Below are 19,758 nucleotides of genomic sequence, written 5' to 3' on the forward strand. Positions count from 1 at the left end.
GCTCTTTGTTTGATTTTCTCTCATTTGATCAAGCTCATTTGTGGTGAACAAAATGTTATGGAATAATGCCTAGCAGAAGAAAAACACATACTTTCCTAATAATGATGCACATTTTGTTAAAATTACTTAAAAGTTTCCAGATGCCTAATCTGTTGCTAATCTGTTCATCTTTACTTGGATACAATTGAAATGTTATTAGTACTGAAGTCATAGATATGTTTTAAGGGGCTGTTAGATTATTGCCATTGATGCATATGGAATTGTACCAATATTGATTTGTCCTTGGCAACAACTGAAGCTTTTTAAAAAGCCTAATTGCTCCATGGGGTCGAGGATGAAGAGGGTATGCTGTGGACTGGATGGGGAGGCCCTGTGGGATGCATTCAAATTGCAAGTCAGAGGTTTCCCCTTCCTGAACTACATCAGAGTTATTTGCAGTATGTCCTACTTCCTGGACATAGGTTCTAGAAGTGATGTTGAGTGATTTTTGTTTCTCCCTGGGGGAGGAATTCCCCTGTTGGGTTTTTCAGAGATGCTGGGAGAGGTTGTTAGGTGGTATGGGGTTCGGTGTCAACAGTATCCAGCCCTATTTCTTCTTCTTTTTCCCCTCTAATCCAAGTGAGGCAGTTAGGTCCTTGAAAACATGCCTGGTCCTGCAGTCAATGGTGGACTGGATGAAAGTGAATAAACACAGCACCATGTACATTGATGGTGCTATATAAATAATAATAATAATAATAATAATAATAATAATAATAATAATAATAAACAAGCTCAGTCCAAATAAGGCCACTCTAATGGTGGTGCTGGTGGTGGGCCTGATAGACTGGTTTTGCTGTTCTGGACAGTAACACCTGATGAGGCAATTTGGCAGGTGAAACCATAAGCTTCCATGATGTCATGTTAGAGGGTTAAGGGGCTTTCCAGCACTTACATTTGGCCATGCATGGGTCAACAAGACAGAATTTCTAATGCAAGAGTATTGTAAGTTACATGTGAGGGAAGGATTTGTCAAGGCACTAAATTGTGGCCTAGACAGAATGTCAACACTATTTCCCAATTTATTATCTTTGGTTCTTCTGCTCCTTCTATGATAATGCTGAGGTAAAATATCTCTAATGTAGGCAGGGAAAAGTAGGGATGTGCACATCAGCAAAACTTGAGCTTGCCAAAGTTCGCCAAATTCCATCTTGAAGTTTGTTCCAACCTGAGTCCGAATCAGATTGCCATCTGTTTGGGTTTTTGGTTTGTTTGTTTTTACTTTTCACATGAAAATCCATGTGGATTTTAGTGCACATTTCCCCCCAAATATACCCATCAGTTGTTTGCATCTTTGAAATGTAAACATTCTTCTTCCATTGATTAAAGGTTAGTTGTGTGGATTTTTCGAAGTATGCTTTTTTTCATGCTCATTTTCAAAGGTATGCATGCTGTCAAACGCATTTGGGGCAGGGGCTGCAAATCACATTGCAAGCTTGGAAATGTACAGACTTCGACTGCAGGCTGCATCTAAGTCCATGTTCAGTCCAGAATGTGTGAAGTGGGTAAATCCTGATCTGAAACGAATTTCTCATACATCCCGAGGCAAAAGAGCCATTAACTGTTGCTAAGGGAGATAACACTGTAATTTCAGCAATACAAATTGCAAAGTAATTTTGCCAGCTGGCTTATTTCCACTAGGCCAAGGTTGGTTATATTAAAGCAAATAATGTTGATTGAACAGGTGATTTTTTGAGATAAATTTCAGATAAAATATTATCTATCTTGGAGAGATGTTAAAGCTTGGACAGGTGGATGCAGTTTAGCAAGTTTTCTGATTTTAGAGCTACATGCAGGTAGATGAATACTTGTAATTTTATTTGACAGTTTATTGAAGAGCGGAATGTAAAGGCACATGGCACCAAAGCAGTATACTTAAATGACTGTCAGTTTAGAATATTGATCTGGGCTAATTAAAATGAAGTTATCATATTATAAACATCTATCTCTCTGGTATCTGTTTATTGTCCTGATAATTTTCCTATTAAAAACTCTCCTTTTACAAATAAAATATGTATTGAAAATGTCTGTTGATTGACTTTTGTGACTCAAAAAAGCCCAGAAACATTTTAATGAAGTTCAAACATTTATTTATTTTACGGATTTTACAATGTATTTACAACCTGAATATACATGGCAACCTAACTAAATTAACTTTACTTGTTTGAACCATTAAATGCATTTAAAATTTATTCTTCTTGTTTCATTCAACTTCATTTAATTATGTTTGGTTTGCTTGACTGATGAAATATGAGAAGCAGATAAATTAAAACTGCATGAAACAAATCAATTCTGACTTTATTAAACAAGCAGTTTAAGAAAATAGAACATTGTTACGAAGAGGATGGCACATAATTTTTCACATGAAACCTCTGGAGTTTCAGGAGCCAAAGAAATGCTTAATAGCAACCATCCTACAACTAGAATGTTGGTGCCATTCTGGCAAAGAGGGAAGGGCCATAGTTAGGAATGGACAAATCTGTTTTAGTTCTTATAATGTTCAAACCTCTTGAAGTGCAAGTTCATTCTGTCCTGTTTCAGTATCAGTAATAAGTCCACTTGAAAATTCATATGCATTTTTGCATGCATTTCTTCCAGTATGCACATAGATACATGAGGAAAAACGTGTTCAAAAGTCCAGACATTTTTTGTATCAGTCCAGGGGCGCAACTGAGAGTCTACAGGACCCTTTACAATGTTCCCAGGATGGAGGGGAAGGGGAAGGTAGGGTGACCATATTTGGGAAACCAAAAAAGAGGACACCTAGTGTGTGTGTTTGGAAGCAGCTTTCTGAGTCCTGCAGAAAGTACGTTATTCCCCCGCCACCTTAAAGAACCCGATTGGAGTGGAGGAGGGGAAAGGATTTCATTCTGCACCACCACCATCCACTCCAATTGGGGCCTTTTCTATAATGTCCACGAATGACCCACTTTCCCCTTTAAGACCTCAATTGGAGCTCGGGGTGGGGGAATGATGTGCCTCAAGAAAGCATGTCATTCCCTCCTGCCATGCTAATGGCAGCCTTAAAGGGGAAGGTGTCTCATTCCAGGACATTATTGAAAATTATAGAAAATCCCCCCTGACACCATGGAAAGAACGAAAACCAGGACAAATCCGGGGAAATCCTGACAGTTGGTCACCCTAGGGAAGGAGAGCTGAGGAGAAAAGGTAGAAGCACCCCCACACACACCGTCCCTCAGTTAATTTGTCTTCTTCCTGGCCTTACCACCAGCTGCTTTGCTCCACATCCTCTCTCTCATAATTTATATTTCTTGCTCGACAGGCAGAGAGTCAAGGAAGATGGAGGCTGTGGCATCTCCTGCTTCTCCTTCTCACCTCCGCCATTGTCTTAGGCAGAGCAGGAGGCAGGTGAACAAGCCAGTTGCCTGAGGAGAGCAACATCAAGGGATGGGTGGGCCCTTGGTGAGTGCCCAACCATGCCTACCCAGTCCTAGGTGGGGTGGAAGGAGAAAGATGACTAGGAAGGGAAAGGTGGAGAAATCAAAATCTTGGAATGGAGACACTGGGAAAGCTGAGGCCAAGGAGAGAGAGTGGAGAGACAGGAGGCAGAGAGAAAAGGAGGAAAAGAAAGTTGAGCTAGGCCCAGAGCGGAGGGAAACCAGAGTGAGCAAACTGGAAGGCCAGAGAAGGGGTGGGGATAGGCACAGATGACCAAAAGGGGGGATTTCATGGAGCAAACCTCTGCTCTGTCTGAACAGCCCAAGCCCTACATCTCCAGGAGTGGGCATGGTTGGAGATGCCCATAATGCCTAACTGCAGAAGCATTCTGAGAAAAACAGGAAACGGAAGTGGCAGAAAAGGAATTATGGCCTCTGACAAAACTCCTATTGGACTCTACATACCTATATCCGCACCGGGAAAGGAAGAGATCTGTATGTGTAACGTGTATGAATAAAAGTTACCTTAAACGTTATGTGGAAGAGGGTGTGTGTGTGGATGTTCTCTTCATGGAGATGGCAGGCTCTGTGGCAGAATGTAAATCTTCTTTTCCAGACACTTCTACCTGGGTGGTGTGTTTTTTCTTGATTTCCTTACACTTGATACAAACTTTGATTTCTTTCAGAGAATTGAAGGTAGAATAACAGAGGCGTTGTTGTCTGTTGTATGTATACTCACTGCCTTCTGTTAATGTTTTTGCAGGGTTTTGCACTTTTTTCAAATATGCTTGAAAATTCTTCTATTATGCTATTTCGGGGAATGGGCATCCATAGCACGAGATTCCGATGTCTTTCACACTCAAATTGACTCTATGTAATGTTTGAATTAATTTAGTTTATGTCCACTGAATGAAGACAAAGTTTGGCACGTTATATAATAGTCTATTATTGACAGCAATAGCTGGAGAAAAGGGTTCGTAATGAGTTTTAATTTGAGACAACTGAGCTCCTTCTTCTGCTTGTTAATCTTAACAATCTCTGTGTTGATCTTAACAATTAATGTTGTTAATCTTATTGACAATCTCTTAATTTCCTTAGAAATTAGTTCAGATTATGTTACACATAAACTAGATCCTTCAAATTTCCCTCAAATATCACTATAGGAAAATATTTGGTGAAGAATTCAGAAGTAATGATGTGAGAGCCACCAGCAACCCCACCCCCACCCGGGAAGACCATTTGGGGTTTGAGTGTTCACTTGTAATGCTAAAAAAACACCCTCAAGACTTAGAACATTCAAATTCCATTTCCATTTCCTCCACTCCTCTGCCCGTTCTCCATCCCTCAGCAGCGGTTTAAGAATAATCTTTGATAATCTCTTCCTACATATTATACATATATTATACATATGTAGGACGTCAGGGAAAACCAAGTAAGGTGTTAACTTCTGAAGATCCCCTGGGAAATATCAGCTTTAAAATTAATGTGTTACCCAAAATATTATTACTGTTTTGAATATACTTTTGCAAGTACCGTCCATTTTGTTTGTTCGTTTGTTTGTTTTTCTGGAACAAGAAGAAACCTAGAATTACAGCAAAGACTTTGTTTTTGTCAATAAAAGCAGGGGACTTCCCATGTTTGTTTGTTTTAAAAAAGATTTGTGATGTAGATATGATGTCACGTAAAAAATGGTCTGGTTCAAAGGCAATTATTTTGGAGAAAGACGATTTATAACTGAACTGAACATCTGGCAATGCAGAACCCACAGAACATGCGTTGCTCTGTAGTAAATGCAATCAGACTATCACAGTTTATGAAATACCATCTGATTCAAGAATTATACTACTCTTTGATTTTAAAACATAGTTTAGCAAAAAACAGAAATTATAATTAATTTATTAAGAGTGCCATGTAAAGTGAGGAAAACTGCAGCTTCCTCTTTTTGGATGGTTGGATTTTAAGAGTATGCGATATGGTGCATACTGTCATGGTCACCAACATGAAGCAAGAGAAAGAAGACAAGACAATGAATTTATTGAAAAGTGGAGTGTATTTATCATGCATTGAAGTAATAGAATTCAAGTGGCTGTACAGACTTAAGTATTATTAGGTAGATTATAAGAAAGTTTAATTTTAATTTTTTTAAAAAATGTATCAGTACTTAGGCTGGTTAGTTTTCTCTCTCCTTTGTTCCATTTTATATTGTAATAAATCTTTTGCTGCAGTTTTATTATGTATATTTTGCATGCAAAATTGCTATAATAAAAATAATAAAATATATATTATTATTGTTGTTGTTGTTGTTGTTGTTGTTATTATCATTATTATCCCACCTTTTACCCAATACTGGGCCTCAAGGCGGCCAATATATTGCATTGTAATCAAGAAACCCTAACAATTCTGCTCCCGGACTCCAAGAAGAGCAGAAGCACAACTTAAAACCATTCAAAATGTAAAACAAACAGTATAATAACATGATATAAAATACATTATAAAAACACGACCATCTGTCAGGGATGCTTTAGGGTGGGTTCCTGCATTGAGCAGGGGGTTGGATTCGATGGCCTTATAGGCCCCTTCCAACTCTACCATTCTATGATTCTATGAAAATCAGCAGCAGTGCAGAAATACAATTTTAAAATACAAATTTAAAACAGCAACTCTGTTTTAAAATAGCAACTCTGCCTGCTACAGTCCCAGAATGAATGCAATATTTCTTTCTGGGCACTGTTTTTAGCACAGGTGACTCAGTGGCAACACCAGCAGTTCTTGCTGTGCAGATTCCACGGAGGAGAGTTGCAGTTAGGGGTGTGCACGGACCCCCCGATCCGCTTCTCTTCCAGATCCGCAATTTGCGGATCGGGCTGCTTCGCTCCACCCCGCTCCGCCTATAGTCCACTCCGCTCCGCTGCGGAGCTCCGGATCCGGATCGGAGCTCCGCTTTCCCCCCCATAGGCTTGCATTGAAATCCAAAAAACTCTACAACTTTTTTTCTGTTAAAGTTAGAAACCTCAAGTTTGGCACCATGACACCTCATGGATGTATACACACGCATGCCAAGACTCAAGCCAATCCAAGCGTCCCCTGATTTTGGGGGAATTTATGAAAATCGGACACCCCATTTTCAGACATGGACTGTTCTCCGACAATTTGACAGATAAAAAAATTGGAAGTGGGCACCCTCACAGATGCCATCTAGATCCACAATCATGCCAAGTTTCAAGCAAATCCCATCATCCCCTGATTTTTGGCGAGGCTTAAACCTTTTAACTCACCCCAAATCAAGTCCCATACTAGAACTACGTCAATTTTCACGTTAGAAACCTCAAACTCAGCACCATGATAGATTATCCATGGATACAATGCATGCCAAGACTCAAGCCAATCACATCATCCCCTGATTTTTGGGGAATTTATGAAAATCGGACACCCCATTTTCAGACATGGACTGTTCTCCGAAATTTTGACAGATAAAAAAAATTGAAAGCAGGCACCATCACAGGTGCCATCTAGATCCACATTCATGCCAAGTTTCAAGCATATCCCATCATCCCCTGATTTTTGGTGCGGCTTTAACCTCTAACGCATCACCCATAACCCCAATTCACACTCCTTTCGATATCTCCATCAATTTTCACGTTAGAAACCTCAAACAGCACCATGATAGATTATCCATGGATACACATGCATGCCGAGTCTCAAGCCAATCCCATCATCCCCTGATTTTTGGGGAATTTATGAAAGTCGGACACCCCAGTATCTCAGGGATTTAAAGCTGCAGACAGCTCAATGAGGCCATTTCAAAGGAAATCCCAACATGCCATGAATTGGGGAGTAGAGATAAACCTATATGAATCTTTTTCCACACTTGAAAAATGGATTTGGAACTTCCAAAAGTCTAAGTGAGCGCAGGAAGGACTTATCCCCTGAGTCAAAGCAAGACACACACAAACCATCCCTGTGAGGTGGGCAGGGGAGGAGGGAGGGAGGGAAGGCAGGCAGGCAGGCAGCAGACATTTCTGGGGGCATAAGAAAGTGAGCCAAGGATAGTTTCAAAGCCAGTAATGCAAACCATCCCTGTGAGGTGGGAGCAGCACAGAGAGATGCCTTTTCTTTTGCATCCCATAACTAAGAGGCTAGGAGGATAAGAGTAAAGCTTTGTGATCCTTGCTTCAGAGTTGATTGACTGCACTGTGATCACAACCATTACTAAACAACAAAATAATAATGTTAATAGCAGTACTAATTAATATTAATAGAAACAACAACAACAACAATAATAAGGAGTTGAACCACAATGAAAGCCTGCCTGACTTCACTGAAGAGGAAAAGCCAGGAGAGCTTGGGCTATGGGGTGTAAGTAATATAAAATGGAATAAATAAATAAATAAAGGAGGGGTGGAATTAAAAGCAGCTGTATTGCTGAATAAACAACAAGAAGAATTTTAAAAAAAGGCTATATCTGTCTTTTACCAGTAAGAGGGAAGTGGATGTGCCATGGGGGAGGGGGAATTAATGCCAATTTGACTGACTCTGTCTAGGGACCACTCTTTAAGAAGCAAACTTACACTTCAACTCATGATAGGCATTGCTTCTCCACTGGTTACTCTTTGGAGGGCTCTGATGACCCTCCAAGGAGTGCACTGGGCACGTCCACATGCCCTAGGGGACCTCATCCCCTTGCACCACATCTCTTCAGTTGTTCACCAAGGTTAGGGTGGGTAGCAGTGCTGTGTTTCCTATCTGTTATTTATTTGCTTAGTATATGATTTCAGGTTGTGTTTGTGCATTTGGTGGGGCTACTGTTTTAAAAAACACTGGGAAAAGTCCGTTCAGACTAAGAAAGAGAAGTTCCCAGTATCCCAAGTATCCCGTTTTGCCTATCCCCTCCTCCAACTTTGGGATCATGTGATCATGACCGGGAGTTGACTCTGCCCCTCAGCACTTCAAAAAGGTAAATCTCCCAGTTTTTTTACCCGATTTTTAAAAAAAATATAGCAAGCGAACCGCACCACGCAGAGAGCTGAGAGTAGGCTCAAAATGACCCCCAGCCACGACTCTCTAAGCACAAGAAGTTTCAGAAAGATAGCTTAAAAAACAACAGTTATCCCCTATTCTTTTCCACAATGCAATCCTATGGGCGAAATTTTCCAAAATGGCGATCGGAATGCGCCGCAAAAAGAGAAGCGCTCCACCTATGGGCGCTTCTCTTCGCCATGCTTCTAAGGGTCCGCGGTCTGGGCAAGGCGGAGCAGGCCAATTCACTTCTGATTCTCCAATTCTAATCGGAGCGGAGCACACCTCTAGTTGCAGTTACATACAATCAGGATAAAAGGCATCAGTGCACATGAATCCTTGTGGAAAGTTTTGATGTATTTTTTTCTATGGCAGAACTTTATAGTAACAGGAAGGAGATTCTCAGAAAATGGTTAAAAATTCATGTGCAGTAATTTCTACCTAGAGTAGCTGTTGCACCGGCTGATGTCTTAATGACCACGTATAAGTGTCTGTTTAAAGGAGAAGCATGTTAGTGTTTAGATGGCATTTTGTAGAAAATACTCAAAATGACTCACTCAATAAGGCATACTGATTTTTTTTGATTAAAAATAAAATAGGGAAGAAATGCCTCCAAAGAAAATCCAATCTGCTTTTCAGACAACTATAGATAGTGTCAAAAGAATAAGACAAATATTGGCTACAATTCAGCAAAAGTTAATGATTAGGTCCTATTGAAAACAAGGAGATGGCACAGGAACTGCTAAAACTGAACTCCTTTCTAAGCACTCTTTGGAAATTCTACTGAAATTAATAACATACTTCTGAGTAGGGATGCACAGGTTTTGTTAAATCCATTCTTTCTGTGTTTCATGGATTGTTGTTGTTTTTGTTTTTATTTATTTATTTATTGCATTTATATACCGTTCTCTGGGTGGTTTACAAAAGTTAAAAACAGTAAACATTAAAACAAATATACAACTTTAAAAACATAAAAACAACAGTATCCTTGTAAAAACAGCTATTCTGGGGTCCATTAAAAACAAACTCAGCATATGTTGTTAAATGCTGTTAAATGCCTGGGAGAAGAGAAAGGTCTTAACCTGGTGCTGAAAAGATAATGATGTTGGGCATCTTTCATTCCATCATCCACCCATTGACAGAATCAGATTTTTTGTTGATAATTTCATTTATTTGCAAATACATATTTGCACTCTTGTTCTCTGAATTCCACCTTGAAGCTCGTTCTGACTCGAATCTGTATCACATTGTAAGTGTGTGTTTTTTCTTTTCGCATGAAGATTCATGCACTGTAAATTTGCACCACCCTAATTTTCATCAAGTATTTCCTTCTATTTGTTTATTTAGCATTATATTTGTTTATTTAGTATTGTTTATAACTGGTATTTTTACCATTATGTCTTATACCAGGATGAAAAGGAAAAACTGACCTGGAAAGACCGTACCCCTGGCTATCTAGTGAACTTTGCATCTATCTTGTTTATGGTAACTTAGTTTGCATTACACACACCCCTCCCCAATTTTACATTGGTCTACAACAAACTGGCTTTGACTGAATACATGTTCAAACTGAATTAGCGATGGATTAAGAAATAGAAAAGTGATGGCCTTTTGGGCAACGGTGCCATAATTCCTTGGTGCAAGATTGCCCCTTAGAAGTTTTTTTTTTTCTTTCTGGTTTACATTATAATCCAAGCTGGAGAAGAGCTACTAGGAGGGCGGGGTGGGGGAGTGGAAGATGGTCCAAATAGGAATAATGGTGTACTTTACTAAGAAGGACCATTATTTACTTTATTAATGTAATGACCGAGATACCCTCAAGTTTTCTGCATTGCATAGGGGCTCCTGAGCAGTGGCCATGTGGAAAGGATTCCCTGAAGACAGAAGGTGTGAAGCCACTGCTTCTATTTAACACAAAATGGCTTTACAACATACAGATTAAACCTAATACAGACTAAAGCAGAGGCCCTCAATTTGCCAGCCTGCCCCTTGCTTCTCAGTTTTGGCTCCTATCCTGTTGGCACTCGGCTACCTGAATTTGTTACTAATTATATGGAAAGGTGGATATCCAGGGCTGGAAGTCATATTTGATATTGTCTGTCATTTTCAAGAGACCCTTTATGCCCTGAAATTAATTATGGAAATATTGGAATAGATATAGTTGAAAGGCCTAAATTTATTTTTATATATGCAGTGTATATCATATGTTCCACTCAATAATAGTAATAACTACTCAAAACTCAAAAATTATTACTGAAAAAAAAACTTTGCAGTTTTTCAACCCCTGGATTTGCCCTTACCAGCAATATCGACCTTATTTTGAAATTCTTTTTAAAGGAAAAAATGAAACACAAACATTGAGCAGGGGGTTGGACTCGACGGCCTTGTAGGCCCCTTCCAACTCTGCTATTCTATGATACTATGATTCTATTTCCATAGATAGATTCCATGTTGTTTTGTCTTATAAACTAAAATAGCAACCCTACTGTTTATCTTCTGGCTAAGGGAATAAGCATGAGTGATATTGCTGATGCTTGTGAGATAAAGTATAATCCTCAGCAGCAACTCTGTTGCTTGTGGAATAATTGTTTAGAAATTAGCTCTCTCTACTCACAATTTGAATGTTTGCATTCAAAGCAGCAACACAGTTTGTTCCTTACTTTTATAAATAGTCACAAGGTCCAAAAGATTCCATGTAGCTAAATGTGGAACAGAAGCTGTGGGCAATTCTTTTGGCATTAGTGGCATGAATTTAAAGCAGCAAGTTGTGGGTTTGGATCCATTTTCATGTTAGAATCTTAAACAAGGATGATATGGGATGTTCAACCCCCCCACAAGATATGTCACTGACTGGGTTCAGATGACACAATAGTCAAAGGTTCATTGAGCAGGGGGGTTGACTCGATGGCCTATTCTATGATCTACGAAGTAGTCCCCCATTGCTTAAATAATCAACTGTTGACTATTGTGTCATCTGTTGAGCCTTTTACACCCAACTGTTGGTTATTTCCTTGAAATAACCAATTCAAATAATCAATGGTGTGTGGAGTTGATGGTCTGCACAACTGTTGATTACTGTGTCATGTGTTGGGGGCTCCATGGACTATTTCACACCCCTACAGAATCATGAGGCAAAGAGTGGCAGAAACTCATGGCTGCTCTTGCCCAGGGGCTCTATAGGCATGTGTCAGCCATCCCAGGAAGTGCATAGAGAGCCACCAATTGGTGGCTCCCCTCGTGCTTCCCTGGACATGCACATGCTGTCCCTGAGTGGGGCGCCATGATCGGCAGCATCCCATGTGTTCCCAGGGACATGCATGCCCCTTCGCCCCCCACTCCGCGATGCATTTGGATATTGGCTCGAGGGGATGGAAGGAGCACCACCCAGAGAGCTTTGGCTATTGGGTGGTATAAAAATGAAATAAATAAATATCCAAATGGATTGTGGGGTGGGGGGCGAAGGATGTCTCCCATGGCTTGGTGTGTAATGTTAAAGTGTCCTCCTGTCAATATAGGGGTGGGGCATACAAGCGTTTCCTGCTGCTGTCAAGCTGCAGGAGAGGCTTGGCCCCTCATCCTCATTTTCCTCCAAGCGGTGGTGAATGGGGTTGTGGATGGGGGACACTAGGATCTGCTAACACTTGAGAGCAGCAGGGGATTGTAGTACCCCCCCATCCCCCTACCCCATTTGCCACCGCTTTGTGGTGAACGAGGTGGGGCGGAGGAAGGTGTAGCACATAGAGAAGGATGCTGTCAGGAGAGCTGTTAATTCCCATTGCCGATAATAGTGCTGTTCTCCAAAAATGGAGCGGTTTTCTGACGAGTAATACGGTGGTGCGGAGAGATGGATCCCCTCCGACAATCGGAGCAGAGAACCTGCTCAGCAGAGCTCTGCTCCGAATTTCGAGGCAGAGATGAACCGCTCTGCACACCCCTAGTGGTTATAGTGAAGTCTAGCTCAGCCAGGGAGGTCTAGCAAAACCAAGTGCTAGATCCCCCCTGCTGTCTAAAAGTCCCAAATGCAGGTTCTTCTTCTTTTTTTTAGTTTACTTCATCTTAGTGTTTCTCCACTGTTCCAGAGAAATGCACTGTTGAGTGAAATTCCAAACTGTATGATTGTTTGGGTACCATCCAGCCAGCTCAGAAAAGAAAGCTAGAAAAGAAACAAAAAGAGATGAGGATTGGTCTAGACCAGCACTGGAACTCACGGTTGTTGTTTTTTAATGTTGGGTTTGACAAGGATTTCTCCTCCACTTCCACCAGTGAACTGACAAGTCGAAGTTCCACCAGGCTTCTCTGTGCTCTCTGTAAAGAGTGGTGGGCGGTGTATTTTTCTATTTCAACAATGGCTTAAAAAGATATTTTTGTACACTTTCCTCATATCTCACAGGGAGGAGTGTATGTTTTTCTTTTTAAAAAATTCCATCGATGGGCAGAGAGCAAAGAAACAGTCTGGCGAGAGACACTGAAAGGAATGAATGAAGGAGCAATCCCATGTGGGGAAGCTTAAACACTCCCTTTCCCCAAGACATCCAAGGCAAAGAGGGAGGGGCGGGCAATAATGTAGGCCCCATTTCAAACTGCTCATTAAGTATTTTTAATCAGTTCTAAATACATATGAACTAGAATGATTTATAAAAAAGGCAATAGCAAGCACTTTTATTCAAGATGTATATAAGAATTCACTTCTTCACATTCAGAAATGCTTTACGTGCTTTTCTTTGGGCAAATTCATCATCAGCAACAGAAAAATTAAGTCACTTTGCCTTGTCAATGTTAATGTTCAAAACTGCTAATCCATTCAAACGTTCTTGCACCATTGACTGACCAAAAGTATGACTTGATTCATTTTAGGACTCTGAAGCGCCTCTCATTAGCGGCCACGGTTGCTGGCAATGACAGAAAAATGTGCAAAGCTGTGAGGACATTTGGGGAAATATTGCGCAATCTCAAGTTCAATATTTGAGCTACTTTATAACAAAGCTATACCAAAGCTTTGCCTCTACCAGGGGGACTTCAGAGTAGGCCCCCTCAAAATTGTAGGCCCATGCCAACTCGCCTCACTGCCTGCCCCCCTCTACCCAGCCCCGGCTCTGGCTCATAAAAGCTGATACCACAACAAATTTGTGGTAAGCAAGTAGGAATGTGCAAATATCTGCAGAAATAAAGGAACACATTTTTCTACTCCAGATGCACGATGGGGATGCCCTGCACATGTAGAACATTTCCTTTCACAGAAGAATACAAGAAGCTACTGAATGTGTGAGCTTTTCGTCGCCACCCAATCTGTCTACTGAGCTCTTCAAAAGAAGGTTTTCCCTAGCTCTCTAATCAGCCACAATAGCTATTAAACTACAGTCAAGGAGTTGTTGTTTTTATGAATATCTGTGTGTTTCTTTTCAGATTTCACTGACATTTTCATTAGTCTTTGGTGTGATTGTCTACCGGATAACTACAGCAGCAGCACTGTCAATGAGTACCAATGCGTCAACTAAGTCAAACGTCCGTGTGACAGTGACAGCAACTGCTGTCATCATTAACCTTGTTGTGATACTTATTCTAGATGAGATTTATGGAGTAGTTGCCAAAAAGCTGACAGAAATGGGTAATGCTAATTCACACTTAACATAAACTTTCTGTTTCTTGCTAATAGTGTATATATGGTCAATGTCTTTCTCCCATGAAATAGGACTCTATATTCTAAGCCACACTCTCAGTTCACAAGCCATGGCCAAATGTAGGCCTAATCAAGCAGGATATTACAGTATGAAAGTGGCCTGTGGTCTGTGTCAGTGGGCCCCAACGGTTGTCAGGGCACTTCAATAGTGCTATGAAGCAGTCGTGCGGCTCCTGCCTTCATACTGCTTTCATAGTGCAATATCCTGTTTGGTGTAGATGAGGCCCTAGATGCTCCAGGTTGCCTCTGAATTCCAGTTTCGGGGGAACATCAGCAGAAGGGTGCTGTTGCACTCATTTCCTGATTGTGATGTTCCTGTGAGATCCTGGTTGACCACTGTGAGGACAAAATGCTGGATGAGATAGGAGCTTGGTCTGATCCAGCATAGTTCTTATATTCATTCTTTTATTGTTCTGGAAGTTTGAAAATTCTTAGTCATTGGTAACGTTCTGATGTCTCTCAGAAAGTTCCTCCACTTCAGCTTCACTAGTGAGCCCTTCCATTATTGGGCCTTGCTATTCAACCTTCTTTCTGCTCCATGAGTATCTACAAAGGTCCTAGCAGATATGATTGCTGTTTTGCATGTGCAGTGTTTCCATAGCTGATCCTCCCATTTTCATCATGGCTCCAGGGATTTGTTTTGACAAAACCCTGCAGGGTTTGTAGCAGAATAACTGTTCCCTCACCCTAAATTGAAGGATAAAACTTCTTAAGGTAATCACTGATATCCAGAGGAATTAAATGTTCCTGTCCGAGGAATGGTGGAGATGATCAGAAGATTTTACCACTGGAAATTATTGCTATTGTTGGGCATGCTGCTACCTAGACCGATCCACAGACTCCTTCTTCCCTTTCAAATCAGATTGCCTGGTAACTTCCGTTTTCTAATCACATTCATATCAGAAGGGAAGCAAGTGCTTCAATGGTTTCTACTACTAGGGATAGTGGAGAAATTTGTTTGAGTCATATTTTAGTGCAAATTCTCCAATTACAAAAGTATATAAAAATCCAGGGGAAATAATATTAAATGCACTATAATAGGAAAATGTCTTGCAAATAAAATGTGTATATTAGGCAAAAATGCATACAAAAAGCACATGTATTAGAAGAAATATGCACAAGCATGTGAACTTTAAATCAACAACTCAAAGTTCAGGATGAATCAAACTTAAGACTAGAGAAATTCTCAAAGTTTGAGATGAACTGAAAATGAGAAACTAGGGCAGGATCTACACTACTGCTTTATTACTGTTTATAATGGTATTGACAACTGTTGGGGCCCAGGACACAGAGCTCCATAGACAGTTTTCAAAGTAGCATGTCCTGCTTGGTGTAGATCTGGCCTTGGAAAATTGAGAAACTGAGAGAAACCAAAACTGGCTATTACCATTACATCTGTCTTCTGAGATACCACTCAGAAATAGCTCATTGATTCTTGATCGCAATGGCTCCCAGCCACTCAGGCTGGGGGTATGGGACACTCACCATCAGGTGATTTAACCGACCTTTCTTGATCCACGAAACAATATACTGCCTGGAGCCAAGAGTAGTCAGGCTCTCTCTTCCAGCATTTTGGAATCCCTCGAAGGAAATGATATTCCCATCTAAAGGTCAGCAACATAGCATCCATTGGAACTAATGCACCCTGGAAACCTTTCTTGGCACTTATTTTATTTATTTATTACATTTTTATTAATGCCCAATACCAGAAGCTCTCTGGGCGGTTCACAGAAAGGTGCATCCCATTTTTTTCTTTTTTAAAAAAGCCTATATTTTCTGACTGGCAGGTGGGATTGCTGTGAAACTGTTTTCTGTTGGTTCCCTAAAACTGTAGGTTCAAATGAGTTTAGTGTGTTGGGGCTCAGACAGGTCCGGTGCTACCATAGAGGCCACTCAGGCGGCCTCCTAGCGCTGAAGGGGGGCGCCGAACGGCGCACCTGGAAGCCCCTCTCCCACAGCAGCTTTGAGAGGGCAGCTTCTGGGCGTGCCGTTCTGAAGCCAGCCGCCCGCCCCAGCGTCCTGGCTTTGCTTTGGCTGGGTGGGCGCCGAAGCAAAGCCAGAATGCTGGGGTGGGGGGCGAGCGGGCAGCTTCAGAATGGCACGCCCAGAAGTCGCTCTTCCGAAGCCGCCGCCCCATCCCAGCATCCTGACTTCGCTTCGGCTGGGCAGGTGAGATGGTGCCCCGAGCCCAGGTACGCTGGGGTGGGTGGATGAAAGCAGCTCACCTGCCTAGGGCGCAAAATAATCCGGCACTGGCCCTGGGCTCAGACTCCACCTCCGCCTTATGTTTCTACAATTGCCAAATGTGCCCACAGCTGAAAAAGGCTGTCTAACCCTGTTGTGATCCATAGGATATAACAGTGAGTCACATGAGGACTCTGGGAATGAAACAGGAAGAAGGCACCACTAAGGGAACCTTAGCTGGCACGGAGCACACGTGTTGGTGGGGGCAAGGCCGTCAGATCATATAATTCCTATTCTGCACCCACTGCACTGCTTACTGGTGCATTTCCAGGCCCAGTTTAAAGTCATGATTGCTTTGTTCTGTGTCTCATAAATTAGTAGTGATTGGCAAGTAATATGTCTTTCTGTTTTTCATGACAGAGGTACCAAAAACAGAAAAAGCCTTTGAGGAGAGGTTAATTTTGAAGGCTTTCCTGCTGAAATTTGTTAACTCCTATGCACCAATTTTTTATGTGGCCTTTTTTAAAGGACGGTAGGTTGGATGTAATTCCTTTGCATATAATTAATAATATATCCCCGTTGTAACATTTTGAGCAACATACATATGGCCTCTGTTCTGCTTACTGGTTCTCTTTACTTCCTGCTAGGACATGGGGAAAGTTGGAAGCAGCTAAGGGTGAGGAACCTGTGGCCCTCCAGGTGTTGTTGGGCCCACTCCCATCAGTCTCAGCCAGCATGACTAATGGTTAGGGATGAAGGCAGTTGTAGCCCAACAAGATCTGAAGGGCCAAAGGCTCCCCAAACTTGAGCTAGAGTATCAAAATGCTGCTGTCTCCAAAAGTCCAGAAGGAAGTGAGAAGCATTAGTCTTCGCCTCCCTTGAGTTCCCTGCATGTTGCTAAGGGCCTGGTCTGGGAGGAGGGGTTTCTCAGGCTTCGCACAAACCCTTTGGGTTCTCTATGAAGTGTGGGGCTTCTCCATTTGTGCAAAATGAATCGACAGTGGGTGCCAGGTGCCAGCACCACACCTTTCATAGGTTAAGGGGGTCACAGTGGCTGTCCGTCCAAGGGCCCCAAATCATTTAGCCAGTGCTATACACTCCACCATAGTCCTCGGAGATCAGTTCGGAATGTGGTCGTGTCAAACAGCAGCAACAAAAATGGAGAATATTTAAAATGTAGCTCTGATCCCATTACCTGCAGATATGCAGTTTTCTGGGACTTGCTGGGTCCACACTTGAACTCCTTCAGAAAACGAAAGGCAGTCATCACACATTTGACTTCTTGATACTCATCTAAATGTATGCTTATTTAAATCCATAACATTTTAATCAAAATATTAACTTTTGATTTTGAAATTAATATAAAACTATTCTATAATTATATTTATAACTAACTTAGGCTGCAACGTGTGAGTAAGCCCCTTTGAGCTCAATAAGTGGTAGGAGATAAGTGGTATCAGTGGAATTAGGATATGTAGCTTTAAATTAGTCATCTCCATTTCTTATATTTCAGGGAAGAGAGTATTTTAATTTTGGTTAAACTGATACAGGTATTAGGGGTGGGCAGAGCAGGTCCAATGAGTTGATTCCCCGCCTCAATTTTGGGGCGTCTCTGTCTCCCCGCACTGTCGGATTACCCTGCGGAAAACCACTCCATTTTCAGAGAACCGCTCTATTATCGTCAATGGGAATTAAACAAATTGCTTACATCCCTGATATTTTTAAAGATAAAGGGATGAAACTTGGCACCCTGGTAGCTCAAGCAGGGCTTTAGCCATGTCAAGCTGGATGTAAATCCATTTATCTCTTGATTGTTAGGTGGGTGAAATTAAAATTACTCCCTCCAACCATTCCCCTACCCATACGCATACACTTCAGATGCACTTCCTCTTCTCTTAAGAGAACTTGCAGAAGTTTCAGAAACTAGAAACCTCCTACAAAAATCGAAGTCCCCTATCTCCATGTGTGGAACAAGAACACACACACACACACACACACACATTCTCAACACACAAAGGGGAGCATGGGATGTTACTACAAGAAGCAAATAAAAGCAGACACACACAAAGAGAGAAAAGAAAACGCAGCAACAAAAAAAAAGCTGGCTCTGGCCATGTTGGGAGAAGGAGAGGGAGAGATGTTTCTTCTAGTCCCCACACTCAAAATTAGACGTACCCTTTTCTTTGGTGCTGCTGGTCCTTCTGAAGCGCACCCTCTCCTTCAAAACACAAGCCTAGTGCCTGGGATCATTTTACTTTGGTGGCAGAGGATCCAATGTATGATAGCTCTTAAGAGGATGCACCCCCTTCAATAATAATAATAATAATAATAATAATAATAATAATAATAATAAATTTCTTACCCGCTTCTCCATTTTGATCGAGGCAGGGAACAACAGTAAATACAAAATGCCTAAAACTGAATTAAAAACATAATATACATTGTTAAAACATCTAAAAACAGTCTAAAACATCCTAAAATTCCACTGGCTAGGCCTGCCAGAAAAGATCAGTCTTGATATTTATTTTATCTATTTATTAGATTTATATACCGCCCCATAGCTGAAGCTCTCTGGGCGGTTTACAAAACTTAAAACCAATGAGCATTAAAAACAGATATACAAAATTTAAAAACAACCGGAAGTATAAAAAAAAAAAAACTTTCTTGAATGCTAATACATTGTCTGGCAGCCCATTCCACAGTCTGGGAGCAGCAGAAGAGTCTCAGGCTGACAGAAGCAGCAGCAGTGGCAGCAGTGCTGTGGGCAATGCTCCAGGGCCCTGCACCCAGAGGCAGGCCACTGGCCCTGGTGGACCAGGGGGCAAGGGCAAGAGGGGGCTTCAAAATGCCCCCAGATAGGAAGGTGCTAGAGAAAGCTGATGGAACTTTCCCATCTCTGGGATGTTCAGTCAGCCTCAGACGCATTGTGAAAGAGCAGTGCTATGGGCTCTTTCTTTTATAATCTGCAATCCCTCCCCCTAAGCAATGTGATTGGAGGGGGACAGGGAGGAGACTGTGGTTATTGGTTAGCCACAGATGTCAATCTCAAAACTACCCCTCCCTCACCCCTCAGCATCTTCCTAATATGGAAGTGTTCAGTTAGCTGTCCATTAACATGAAATGAGCCCTCATGTCACTTAAAAAACCTTTGGATACCTATGGATCCATTTAGGACTCTGAACGATCTTCTATCCGCACTGTGGGTTTCTGATGGTTTTTAAACTGCCTCCTAACTGCACCGTGATTTCGGACGTCTGTCGGACCCCCAGATTTTTGGTGTGGAGCACACACCCCTAACTGGTATCTCTGATACTGATTTATTCTCTCTCTCTATCTGTATATTGTTCTTAGGTTTGTTGGTCGACCTGGCCATTACGTGTATGTGTTTGCTGGTTACCGAATGGAAGAGGTAAGTGCTGGTTACCAAACGGAAGAGGTAAATTT

At 41.5% G+C, this 19,758-nt stretch overlaps 1 protein-coding gene across 1 annotated transcript in view; it reads left to right on the top strand.

Moving 5' to 3' along the window:
• The window catches only part of ANO2 (anoctamin 2), a 205,830-nt gene that overhangs the window by 138,503 nt on the left and 47,569 nt on the right, over positions 1-19,758 (top strand). Inside the window, exons 15-18 of the mRNA XM_063135031.1 lie at positions 9,864-9,938; positions 13,857-14,058; positions 16,735-16,846; positions 19,666-19,723. Coding sequence (XP_062991101.1) covers positions 9,864-9,938; positions 13,857-14,058; positions 16,735-16,846; positions 19,666-19,723 — 447 coding nt within the window. The remainder of the gene's footprint in view (positions 1-9,863; positions 9,939-13,856; positions 14,059-16,734; positions 16,847-19,665; positions 19,724-19,758) is intronic.

This window comes from Elgaria multicarinata, chromosome 9 (assembly GCF_023053635.1).
Source record: "Elgaria multicarinata webbii isolate HBS135686 ecotype San Diego chromosome 9, rElgMul1.1.pri, whole genome shotgun sequence".
In the NCBI taxonomy this organism is placed as follows: domain Eukaryota; kingdom Metazoa; phylum Chordata; class Lepidosauria; order Squamata; family Anguidae; genus Elgaria; species Elgaria multicarinata.